The sequence below is a fragment of the Porites lutea genome, chromosome 7, assembly GCF_958299795.1.
Source record: "Porites lutea chromosome 7, jaPorLute2.1, whole genome shotgun sequence".
NCBI lineage: Eukaryota > Metazoa > Cnidaria > Anthozoa > Scleractinia > Poritidae > Porites > Porites lutea.
This window is the reverse complement of record NC_133207.1, coordinates 33738601-33751866: the sequence shown is the minus strand read 5'-3', so window position 1 is coordinate 33751866 and position 13266 is coordinate 33738601. Positions and strand designations below refer to the sequence as shown.

General features: G+C 38.5%; 1 protein-coding gene across 1 annotated transcript in view; it reads right to left on the bottom strand.

Moving 5' to 3' along the window:
* The window catches only part of LOC140944831 (uncharacterized), a 98830-nt gene that overhangs the window by 15642 nt on the left and 69922 nt on the right, over positions 1–13266 (bottom strand). Inside the window, exons 5-15 of the mRNA XM_073393932.1 lie at positions 12792–12957; positions 11339–11458; positions 10295–10386; positions 10083–10148; positions 8683–8743; positions 8060–8104; positions 7764–7823; positions 6072–6295; positions 2651–2707; positions 2274–2340; positions 771–961 (exon numbers count right to left, since the gene is read on the bottom strand). Of these exons, the coding sequence (XP_073250033.1) occupies positions 771–961; positions 2274–2340; positions 2651–2707; positions 6072–6295; positions 7764–7823; positions 8060–8104; positions 8683–8743; positions 10083–10148; positions 10295–10386; positions 11339–11458; positions 12792–12957 (1149 nt within the window). The remainder of the gene's footprint in view (positions 1–770; positions 962–2273; positions 2341–2650; positions 2708–6071; positions 6296–7763; positions 7824–8059; positions 8105–8682; positions 8744–10082; positions 10149–10294; positions 10387–11338; positions 11459–12791; positions 12958–13266) is intronic.

The window sequence follows — 13266 nt, the reverse complement described above, 5'->3', positions numbered from 1 at the left end:
CGCGGAACACATTCGCGCTATGTGATTGGCTGTTGTCTAATCCCCCTTGAGATCTGTGGTGTTAAAAATAACTCGAGACAAATTACCTATGGAATAGGGTGTATATGGGGGATGCCCTCTCTGTCCCCTTTATAGTCTCTTGGATCTAATGTATTCGCTAATCGTACCTTTAACCTAACTGTTTCCTTTGGTCTTATCCCAGGTAAATACAGCTCTGGTTTCGTCTGTGAACACAAGTGGAAGACAATCAACCATGATGGCCTGAGGTTATAGTCCTGGCTAAACTAGTTAAAATATAATAGTCAAGTGCTATTAGACTGGTTTCTTGCCTATTTCCAATATTTATTACTTTTTAGGGGGAAAAGAAGAGCTTGAATTTGCGATCCAAAATTGGGTGGTCTTATAATGGAAGATTGAGACAAGAAATATATGGTACTGTGTAATCAGCTAAAACGGCCATATGTGGGTTGAGTTTGTTGTTGGTTCTCTCCTTTACTCAGAGAGGTTTTTCAGGTTTTCCCTCCAATCAAAAACCAACACTTCCGAATTCCGATTCGATCAGAAATCAGATAGGCGAAGAACCATTAAGTGAATGTGCTGCCTCTAAACCGTTACTTATTTATTTTAAAGTTAGATTCAACTTAAATTGAGCAGCGCGTAAAAAGCTCCCCACGATTTGAATAGGGTTTAAAAGCTCTGAGCAATTTTTACTCATCTTAGCATTTAACTGTAATGACTGATTTAACTCAACTGTATCTTAAGTTTCATACCACGTTTCCTTTGATCCTTATTGCATATTTTTTGTATCCTGTCAGCTCGTAGGTAAAGTGATAGCCATAAAGAGTAAAGCTGAACACTGGTCCTGTCCACAAAATTTTCACGGAGAATGTGCTATTTCCTTCTTCTTGTACAAATTCGCCGACTTCTATATTTCGTACCTTGACATAGTTGTCCGGTGGAACTAAAAGCACGGAAGAATAGAAGTACTTGTATTAGGGAAATAATTTCTAGAATAATAGCCGCCACCCATGCCCCATGCAATTATTGTGCTCAGCAGATGCCCACCTAATCTTCCAGGAGAGAATAACTCCATTATAAATTCTCCGCCGCCTAGGTACCAGTTAACGACGTATTTATCTTAAGATGTTATTTGAATTTAAATATTTTCATTGATATAGGTGGTTTTCAAGCAATCTCGAGAGACACAAATAACAATGGTGAAATGAACAAATGCTGGTGGACAAACAAAGCCAGCTAATGAACGATCTTTTGTTTACCGTCCACCAGCATGGCGGCGATGACGTAACGTGAAAACCACATATTTATGGCCTTGCCCTCAAGACTGATTTTTTTCTTTATTTTTAAAAGAAAGTTAAATGGTAATTCCGCCCTAAAGGTTAATCGCTAATATAAAGAGTTAGCCAGGGCTAAAAGCAAAGCTCTCGATAATATTTATAGTTTGATCAAACAAAATATAAAATCAAGTAATGCTAAGCGGCAAAAGGTAACGAGAACGGTGAAAAAACAGCAATAGGTCTAAGTCAACTTTGCTCGTGCAGCACACTTTTTTTGTAAATTCCTTTTGCACGACTACAACGTGAAACTTCCAGAAACGGCCTGGTTACACGTTTTATGGAGGAAAAGTAAGTCGTACGTGTTCTTTCACGTCGCTCACATGATTTTCACCCTGGTGGACGCAAGCACTTTTCATTTTCTCACCGCCGTTACAAAATTTCATGTTGCTCCTCCTACGAACAAAGTCTCCTTTGCTTTTCTCTCTCGCTCTAGCTCTTTTTCTCCTAGAGCTTCGCTGGCCTGTCGCCCTACTTTCTCTTTTCTCTGTCTTCCTCCTTCTCTATATTCCAAATTTGTGGACATGACAATTAATCTAAGCTTAGTGCAACACGGATACACGCTTTCCGTTTTCGTCTTTATTGACTCTTTAGTTGTGTTTGCTTCACAAAACGCGGGTGGACGCTCGCGCCAAAATAACCTGACATTTGACATCAGCTTACATGTAGTGGGTGTAGGGACGGTCGGCGTTCGGGTGTACGCTACGTCATAACCAAAATTTTCTTTCTTGCATGGGTTTCCAATTTGTCTTACCCATGGTGCTTCGCTATCAAAATTAGGACAGGTCTTAGAGTTAGGGTGCCGAACACTATGGACGAGCTCCGCAGATAAAACAGGATCAGTACTTGCATTATTACTTTTACATGTAAAAACGCTTTAATTTATCATCTGGGAAGCGTTTTGAGCTTTGTCATTGATACCTTCAATCGTTGTCTTCCCAAGTTGTTCGTTTCCTTCCAACCACGCAAATTCGTATTTGGGAGTAACCTGAATGAAAACCAGTATGTTGTTGTTTAATTTTATTTCACTAAACAGTCCGAAAAAACTAAAAACTCTTTACATGTTGAAAGACTTCAACATAAACCCTCTAAATACAGCAACATGCTAAAACACCAACGATTCCTCGCTTGGTTCACATTATATTTAGCTATTCGAATTATTTTGAATAAATGATAAAACAATTATTGAATTCGGCTTTCGTATCATATGAAGAATTGTGAAGATCTCGATCTCCATAATTCTTCATAAGATACTCTGCCTCATTCATTATCCGAACTGATTTAAAGGAACATCTTACCCCGTAAGTAAATTGCTCGCCATGCATCACCTCCGGAATAATGAAGTAAGTTTTTTTCTAAGAGAAAAGGTGACCATAAAGGTTTATAGGATATATTACATATTGCTGTCCTTTTCCACACACTAAAATTCTCGAAAGCATACTCTTTTTTACCAATACGGACATGCATGTTTTTAACTCATGTATGCTTCATTTAGAAGTGCCACTGCTAAAAACGGCAAAATACCAACCCCCACCCGGATAGCAAATTTTTTGTTGACCTCAATGGACTGGGAATTCTACGCGACGCTCAATGAACTTCCTTCTGCTCTAAATAAAAGAAAAAGTAAAAAATAAAAAAGTACAGGAGACGCAAAATGAGGATGAGGAAGTTAACCCCAACAGTTTAACGTTACCATCTAATGTGCCATCATTATAACAGTGAAGGTATTTTTCAAAATGGTTAGTTTTTGACCCCGGAAGTTAACCTTAGGAGGCAACCATTCTATGTTACAGTTATACGGTGTTTAGATTACGCTCATTTCAAATACTGTTTTCATTCAGCGAAAATAAATAAAATTAATTTAAAATACTTACAGTTTCGTTCACAACCGGTTCGCGGTTGCCAACTTTGAAAGTAACCTGATATCCTGACAGCCTCCTGTTAAAAATTGGTCCATCCCAAGAAATGTTTACATCAAAGCTATTCCCTTTTGGCGAAGGGTTCAATTGGTTTTCTTTAAAATGAACGTATAGTTCGTTCTGATTGATGTCTAAAAAGAGGGAATTGTAGTTAGATTGATGTCAAATTAATTATCAAGGTGTTTTTTCTCTAACCTCAGTTACAACGATCTCTTGCCCTACAGGCGTGAAAAACCTGCTCATTCCTATCACTAAGATGTATTATTCGGAATGGCCGTTATTTCATATAGTTAAACTAGTGAAAGAAGGTTTTTGTGGAAACAAAGACTCGTTTTTTTTTTCCTCTTTAAAAGTCTGGGCGGCCATGTTGATTTACCGCCGAAACGAGCGGGGTGCTTAAAATGAAAAATTTAACCTCAACTATAACATACTCCTCCCTCGACGGGCTGACTGCTGACTCCTGACTCCCTCTCCCAGAGTCTGTACGGTCAGCGTTCGGTTGTAGGCTGACGTCATAACCAAATTTTCTCGGATGGATGCATGGATTACCAAATTTTCTTTGCTATGGGGCTCCGCTCGCGCTTCGAGCGCGCGTGGAGCTTTGCTATAAAGGCCGAAAACTAAAGGTGAGTCTGAATTCCGGTGAATTGTACATACTTCAAAATGATATTCGCCGCCTGCAGCTGTAAGAAAGCTTTCTTTGATTTCCAATTCCAAGTGTGGAACCGTCGAACGAAGGAGGATGACTTTGAATAATAATTAAGACTTCAGCTTAATTTTAATGGATTTACTCTAGGGTCAAATATGTACTATTTGGACGTTTATCTTTAAGGTCACCTTAATAGTTTTGAAAAGTACGCACGGACCGGGGTTTTTTGTCTCCTAGACCAGGGTTGCTAAAATTACAAAAGATCCAAACACGAAAATTTAAGTTTCTTTCAATGTCAGCTTTGACAGTGTAAAACGCAAAACAGAGTCTCAATGATATTGATTAACACCTTTTTTTTTTTAGTTATGAACGTACCAAGTCAGCGTTTCTGATATGTAGACTTGACCTATTAGAATGCAGCCCCCCAGTTGTCCACTCCAATTCACCTTTTGAAAGGGTCGCTGGAAAAGGGAAATCTGTTGAACCACATTGCAAACATTCATGAGAATGTGACCTAGTTCCAGTCTTCTTTAGAAATCTGACGCCATCTTGAATGAATTATATGGCAGAAGCTCCTGCCTTTTCCCTCTTCCCATCGTCCCCCGTGCGCTTTTTATTTTTCGATTATTGCTACTTTTATTGGGATACCCTGCGGGATAGTCTTCGGAGGAGAGGGGTAGGTACATGTAACAGCTAAAGTCCTGTCTCAAGTCGGTTAAAATTTCACTAACCAGGTATTGTAAAGTTTATGTCCCTCTTCTCTGACTTAGGTAAAAGGCCTTTGAACAGCGGTTCGACCTAAACAGAATCATTAATTTCGGGTCAGATACACATATTACAAAATCCGGGCAAAACGTTGGCTCGTTTATTCGGTGATGTTTCGACAGTTGAAACTCTTTGACGTCCGCTTTACTCGTTTTTGTTCCACATTATTTTTCCTATTAACATGGCAATAAGCAAAATTAACGAGGGTAGATCTTCCAGAGGTACCTCATTTAGCAAATTTTGACCAATCTGAAAGAGTTACAGACAAAAAAACTAGCAACAATTGGGGAAAAAATAACCACTGCTAATTTTGCCATTTACCTACTACTCTTTACAGCTGAAATTTTTCCCTTTGTTAGAAAGAAAGCCAGCCAAAATTCCATGCGAAAGAAAGTCGATGAAGTGGGAAACACAATTGGCTATATAGAAAAATGAAAAAATAGCCTCATCTTTCTCTCTGACCGCACAAAAAATCCAGCGGTCAAGCGTCAAACATTAAATGACGAATGAATTGTTGAAGATAACAAGTCAAGAGCAGCCAATAATTTATTTAGACGCGTGTCCCTTAGGATGCCATCCGGCACAATTACAGTAAAATTAAAATACATATGTGCTACCACAAGCAAACACGTTTTTTAGCAGTACCTACTCTACATTGCGATAGAAGGGATCATTGTACTTAAAATACTTACTTCAATTTTGTACGTCATTTTAGGTGTAAGGTACATAAATGAAATAAACGGATCCTCCTGCAAGTAAATGTAGAAGCATTAGATTTCCGTGATTTACCATGCTACTCAGGTGTAGCTTGGCTAGAAAAATCAGGCAAAGACAAATAGAACAACTTGCAGTAGTTCAGTAAAGCATGTGGCAGAGGTGTCACATGTTGAGGACTGAATCATTATTCTACAATCATGGACAAAAGTCTTGGGACACTTTTGCATTTCTTGGGCGTTTCCCAATTCACACAGGCCCAACCGGACACGTGGGACGCGTGTATCCAGAATTTTTTCTGAGTTTCAAGTTTTTGTAGTGTGGGGGAGGGAGAATTGCAAGAAAGTTTCGAAAAGGATGCACTGTTTTAAGAGGGAACCGAGAAATAACAGGAAAATATGAACATTGCAGTACTGTCCCAAGGACTTTTGTCCAGGATTGTAGAAATTGTAACACCACGTAGGATGGAACAAGCCAGTTCGGTGGAGTCAAAGCAGGATATAGTTGCAGGTCGACTGAACCGCGCCACGCACACTAATAGGAAGTACGAAAGATAATCAGCAGCGGATGTTACAATTAACATCTGGGTCTAGTTTCTGAAACAGAAAAAAATAACAAAACAAACAAAAAAAAAAGACACCAGAACCTAGACTGGTGATACAACCAACTTACCTGTGGCCCAGACCTAATGTAGTCGAGACTTATTTCCCCAGAGCAGCTGTTATTTTTGTACATGAACAACGTGACAAGGTATAGAACCACTTTTTTGTAATGATAAGCAGGTGGGTCCCAGTTTATAGTCAAATTAAATGGATAATCATCTTCTGCAGTTAATGGAATAGCACTTGAGATATTTCTGACTACCCTGTCTTCTATTGGTGCCTCTGGAGGATGGACTGAAATAAATAAATATATATAAATAAAAAATTGGCTAGTTAGAAAAACTCATGGAGATATGAATTATTAAGTCGCGAATGAATGGATCAGTGACTAATACCTCTAACTTAGCATACAAATTCCCTCGTAATATTGATTTTTAGGCACTTTTCGCACTACGCAAAATTTTGTTTATATTTCCAATAAATCTTTCAACAGGAAGCCATTTCTAGTGTGAACCATTTTTTCACCTATCAAAACTTTCTCAACAGTCACCAAACTTCAAAGGTACAATCTAGAATATTTGGAGGCCTACAATTTTTTGCCTGGCGTCAAAATCCTTTGCTCTTTGAGATGTAACCTTCGTCGGGTCGTCTTTTTTCGCGAACATGGCCAATTAAAGTTCCTTTAATTGACGATTCTGGTCATACCAGAACCAAAACCAGGTGAAGTTATAAATCAAGATCTTGCACATTACTTTCTGTACAATAAAAGGCCATAAACACTAAAACTGCTAACCCAATGGTATATCAAATATAGACAAATCTAAGCAGTTTCTCTCTCAAGAAGCTGTTATTATATAAATTCGTACGAAAACAAAGGGTTTGGAATGGTGCTGGGATACTGATAGTTGCAGTGTGTTTGATTATGGGTCATGTGCAACTCTATATGCAACAGACTTATTTTTAAATGGTACAAGTGTTGTTTCAAGGATGGGTCAAATATTCTGCATGTAATCGTGACCTTTATTCCGGCTGTTTTTTATTTTGTTTAGAGGTTGCTGCAGTACATGTACTTACAAGATAACTGGATGACTGAAGCAACAACAGTAGCCAAAGGTAAGATTTACATTTAACTTGTAACTGTGACACAACAACTTAAGTTTCCACTTAAATGATTTGTCTACATCTCGAATAGCGTAGATAACCAGGCTTTCTCTATATTCCGTTTTTCAAAGATATGCTGGGAACCAGGATTTACTGGATTTGTCAAGAGTACCCTAATTAACCAGGCTTTTGCTCAGTTGGTTCAAGCTTGGTTAAACCCTGATTAATTCAGTGCTTTGAACAAGAGCCACAATTGCAGGTTTAGCCTGGTTTTCCTGTTTTTTAAATGAAAAACCAGGTTAGCTAGAAAAAACCTGGTATACCAGGATATCCCGGTTCATTCACTTACTTTAAGAGCCTGCTAAAGCCTCAATTACCAAGCTTGCTAAGCTACCTTGCAAGAATACCCTGGTTAATCTGGCTCTTTGCACATTTGGTTCAAGCCTGGTAAGTCTAACTTAAGTCAGAATTTCAAGAGCCTGGTTCAAGTCTGGTTTACGTGGTTTGAATTATAACAAGGTTTGCCAAGCTTACCAGGAAAACCCGTGGTTAACCAGGCTTTTTGCACCTATGGTTCGAGCCTGGTAAACCTGGTTCATTTAACACTTTAAGACCCTGGTTAAAGCCGGGTTTTCCTGGTTCTTAGAATAACCAGGCTTACCAGGAATACCCTGGTTAACAGCGCTTTTTGCACATATGGTAAAGTCTGGTAAGCCAGGCCCTACAACCAGAAAAGTCTGGTTGGTTCAATCAGGCTTGCACCCTGGTAAGCCATGGTTTAACCAGGCTTTTGACGCACGGGTCTATCTGATCTTAGAGTATACCGAAAAAGACGACAATCTACGTCTTTCATTAGCAATTTTATTAAAAGGTTGGACTGTCAGCCTTTTCGCCATCCTGTACTAAATGTCAGTACAAAGTTTTATCAAAGCAATCGGGTTTAAAAAATAAACTTACACTTGTAGCACTTATCTTTGGGGAAATCTGTGGTATTTTCGCATCCTATAATAAAGAAAGATAAAAAATGAAGATATTACGCATAATGATAGTATTTTTTTTTTTGCTGTTTTTTATCTATTTGTCTGTAGTGGAATTTTATTTACACTTAGTTGACGTGTTAATTACTTTGCTTCGCTTTTACAAATTTCTCTAGTTTGACCCGAGTTGACATTGTTGCACAAACCAATTACTACTGCGTATCAAATAATTTACCATGTGACGATTACATACAATGTTTACATATATTAAGTAAAGTAACATTCCCTCAATAAGCCTATTCGTTCGAGGCTTCTAACAACTCTGGGTGCCTTTTAAATTCTTTTATTATGGTTTCCATGATACCACAAAAAGCTAAGTTCTCGATTTTTATGCAAAACTGATTAAACGCTTTAAATTTTTCTGCATGGGAAAAAAATAATTGCAAAGTATGCAGTTTTTGTATAGCTTTGAGGGTAAGCACTCCGAGGCTTTATTTGGAGTTTTATAGATCATTCAGAATAAAATGAAATTAATAAAGGATGAGGTCAAAATAAGAAAACAAAATTGAAATCTGCAATATCCGTGTCTACATATGTACATACCTGGATATTCAAATGTGAGTGTAGTTCCGGCACTTACCAAACAGCTATTTAAGGCGTATATCTAACAAAACGTATTGCAATAACTAATAAGTTCTTATTTTCATAAGGAACAGTTTGCAGATGCCCACGAGCCAATTATCATGCAGTATTAGAAAAAATGATTTCAAAATATTACTTATCTTTACCCTCGGACGTATACGTAAAATTCGTACCCCCACAGTGGTACAAAGGTGGTTGATAGAACCCTTCCCTAGAGATTTTGTTATGTTGCAGTTTTTCAAAACGTTTTTGCCTTCGTTTTTGCCTTCTTATTGATCTTCTCAATAAGAAAAGGTTTATTTTATGGGTAGTAGCGCTGCCAGAGGCCTGTGACGTCACCAACAATGGTCGCAATCTTGGATTTATACCAAGAATTAGAAAGTGCATTAGACAAGTTGTATTTAGCTTCCAGGCGTTGAAATAATTCTTATTTCTGCGTGACGTCATTCCTGTTTTAAATTTTTACAGCGACGAGACGAAATTTGAAGTAATTGCCAAAGGGCGAAATACGGTTGTGGCTGCTAGCCAGCCCAGGCCCGCGCGGTAGGATAGATTTTCGCGCTCTTTTGGTCTGGTGATCAGCCTATAGTTTTAAAATGCATGATCGTTAGCTCGGCAGTGGAAATTGTCTCTTTCGCTTGTTCGGTAATGGAGTTGGTTTTTAAGGATAGAATCTTATAGGCTCACAAGTTTTACGTCTACTTTGCCAACTTGCCAGTAAAACAAGCCTCTTGTTTAGAATCCACCGTATCAACGGTTGATACGGAAATTATATCCTTTTCAGATTTATTCCATTTTTTCTTTTCTACTGGTTGAATAAATTAACCTTTTGATCTGGCGTCATTCCTCTCTTTTCTTTAGAATGTGAGAAGAAAATGTTCCTTCTTTTTCCTCCTAGGTTACATTGTAAGAGTGGCAGCCCATTCTTGTTCCAATGTCAAACTAAGATACATTCCATTCCTCAGTTTTTCACAGGATCATTTGCGGTACTGTATATACCGCCAAAACAGCCCCAAAAGCAGTCAAAATAACGCCACTAACCCTAACCATAACATATCCTTAACCTTAGCCCTGATCCTGAGCCTAAATTTAACCCGTACCCTTAATCCTAACCCTATCCCTAAGAAAGCATTGTTCAGCAAAAAGATAGACCCCGACCCCGCCCACGGTCCCGACCCCGCGTTTACTCACACCTCTGCTTAATGGAGGTTCAACGTACTGGAGCTCGAAATCCCATGCACTGTTGAAAGCCAAGGCCAAGATAGTTCAATTCGCAACTCTCTTTTCTTTTCATTTTTCATTTTTGCCTGACAATCAATTATCGCAATAAGTTGTATCCAGATACAAATAATAAGCCTTACCGATAGTAAATTCTTGCTGCATTTTTTAATTTTTTCATCAATGTATAAAATCTCACTTGTATTAGGCTGCAACCAGAAAATCATTATAGCGTTAAAATAAAACTGTGTTATCTACAAAACCATTTTGTTACGTACCTGACGGCCCTGAATTTGTTCCACAAATCACTTATATTATGTAACTAATTTACACTATTTCATTAAGTTGTACCTACCCCGCCCGTTAGTTTTGTTTTTGGCCGACGGAGAAAAGAACAGTAGTCGGTCCAGACAACAGCGTAGTTTGAAACAACTTGTTCATTATGTTCTGTTTATGAGCAAAACAAAGAAGAAGAAAAAATAAAGTCATGAGTTTATCATGAGGTGCCGAGGTTAAACCGTTGTGATCTAAAAATACGTCAGTAGAAGTACCCCTACCGTGGAATAAGACCACATTTCGGGTGAAAAAAAAAACAAAACAACAACAACAACAACAACACTGCTCGATCAATCTTAATTTTTTAAAGTTTAAAAGCAATACCATAACATTCCGTTACGGCAGCTGTTTTTTCAACTGGCTGATTATTTGCAGTTACAGTCACTCGCATAGCCAGTTCCAGGCGTTCAGAGATAAGATGTTGGGAAGCCATTTAAAGGGTACGTGGGGGAAAACAGGGAAAATGAGGCGTGAATGGGGCGAGAGCGAGGGAAGGTTCCCCGGCTCCCAAACATACATCTCCAAAAGAAATAAACCGTTTTTCATCGCTGACATTTTCATTTAGGGAAGGTTCTAAATCCCTAATAAACAGTTTTTTTTATCTTGCAACGAGTGTCCGACCGTCCACTTGCCAAAATGTGTTAGTTTTGTTGCTCACAGCCAGTTTAACTTTTTTCCTCCTTAATTTTTTGCGCTCTACTATCTTAACCCCTGGAACCAGGCCGTGATCGCTCACATTGACAGAAGGTAAGGACCAAAGAATAACTGGAAAGTGAGTCTTAACTGGTTCTTTTAATTCGCATATTTAATCAATTTTATTTGTTCTATCGATATGGTCTAGGTTTTCCAGACAGACCCTCTCTGAAACGTTCGAACTAAACTGAATGAATTGAGCAAAGAAAGCAAATAAAGGTACTTCAACGTTGCAGGTCTGTTACTATAATTAACATTCTTTTGAAGAACGGAGAGCTGGATGTTGCATTTACTCTTTACATGTGCTTATGTCATATGATGTTCGCGTTCTGTTGCTAAATCAGCCTAATATATGATGCTTGCTACTTACCTCGTGGCTGCTTCCAAGCCGCTGTCAGCTTCAGTTTGCCAAACTGGCCAACAGCTGGATTGGCAACATATACAATACTGTTGATGGTTATATTGCTAACTGATACGGGCACAAGTGGTACTAAAAGATAAAATGAAATAAATTTCTAACAATGTACTCTAATTAATGAAAAAGCTTCTTCCCCTTATAAGAATATCTTAATAGGTTGTATAGTGGGTTCATCCGCATTCTGAGATTCTACGCGGCTTTCATGCACGGCCAGAGCAACAACAAAAGTCAATGTTTGTGGAGAACGTTGATCTGTATGTAAGAGATAAGTACCGAGAACGGAGATATTAATCCGAACTAAAGTCGAGCCAGCTTAGCACGGCAGTAGCACGACGTTTGAAACAGCCGAAGGTGTTAATTTGTGAAATTATGGGATTTGTAAGGATATTCTGAAAAGAGCAACCGAGATGTTAGCTCAGTTATGCTATGATGACTCCATACAAACTCATCTAAATTTGACTTGGGTCTAAACGTTTATGAGTAACAAGTCTAACCAAACAAACAGTGAAAAAGAATTCTCTATTCTTTTTTTTTACACCAGGCTTCAAAAATAGCATAACAGTCCTATGCACTGATTAAAGATATGTAAGGCATGGGTAAGGAGTCAATTACGTTGAGCATGGAATTGCCTAAAACTCAATCTTACGAGTTCGAATGTTTTGAGGATAATTTTTCACTGACTATTAGCACGCAGGGATGTCGGATTAACACAAGGAAGTTTAATACCGGAGGAACATGGTCTTTACAGAGCTATAAAACACATCATCCGCAGTGGCGCCGTGGGCTAATCCTTGAACTTAGAGTCTCCTTTTATCTGACGGGTCACACAGGTGAGTAGGTTCAAACCCCCGGAAAGCCGTGAATAATTAGTCTTTCTTCCCCAACTAGGTTAAAGAATAAATCAATGAAATCGAAGTGAACTAATTCAGTTCTCACTTCGTCAAATAGTCGAATAAAACGGAAAACCCACAGACTTTGCGTGCTCAATCTTGTCACAAATAAAGCAACTTTGGGTCATTCCTGAGCGTCGCGAATCCTTTACTTCGCGCTCCGCCGAAGTAAAAAAGGATGAAAGTTACTCCTCAAGGGAGTTTGCTTTGTATTTTTTTGTTTCTTTGTTCAGTTGTTTTGACCATTTTATCGGTGTGTTCTATTATTTAGTAGGTCGGTCCATGCTTTCATGTTATCATGGAGTTCATGGACAGCAACGAAGAGCTTTTGATTTTTTTTGTTGATTTGTTTTTTCAAATAATAATAATTTACAGTTTTTGACGTCTAAAATCGAGCGCGTATTAGGGAAAAAAAAAAAACAGATCGCCAGGTCTGTACTTTTTACCAATCGCTTAACGAGCGAGAAATCGCTTACTTAATGTGAAGAAATTCATATCTTCTTCAACATACTTACTTAGGTTGTCAGTTGTTTTTGTCCCATAGCTGATAGATGAATTCTCTGTAAGGACTGCTACATGGTATTTGAAGTGTATACCATTGAAAGATTGGCGAGGAAAACGTGACCCGACTCTTGCGCACAGTGATGACGTACTGATAGTAATGCGAGGAACTAATAATACCTAAAGATGAGATTTGGTAAAATAAGAACGTCAGGAAGAACAGAAAAGATATTAACCTTTAAGAACCATATAATGGCTCAAGGCTACTCGTCTATAATAATAACTAGTAATAACCAAAGGTTAGGGATTGCGGGCGACGATCGAAGGTCCAAACGCTTTTACTCCAACGTTGTGCTTTGCGTAAATTTCACGTGACAGTTGGTCAAAACACGCGTGATAAGATGACAAGGGGTAGAAGCTCAAAACACGCGTGATCAAGTTAGGTTCTGTGCATTCCTGTTCATTCTTAGTGGTAGCGCATAGAAATGC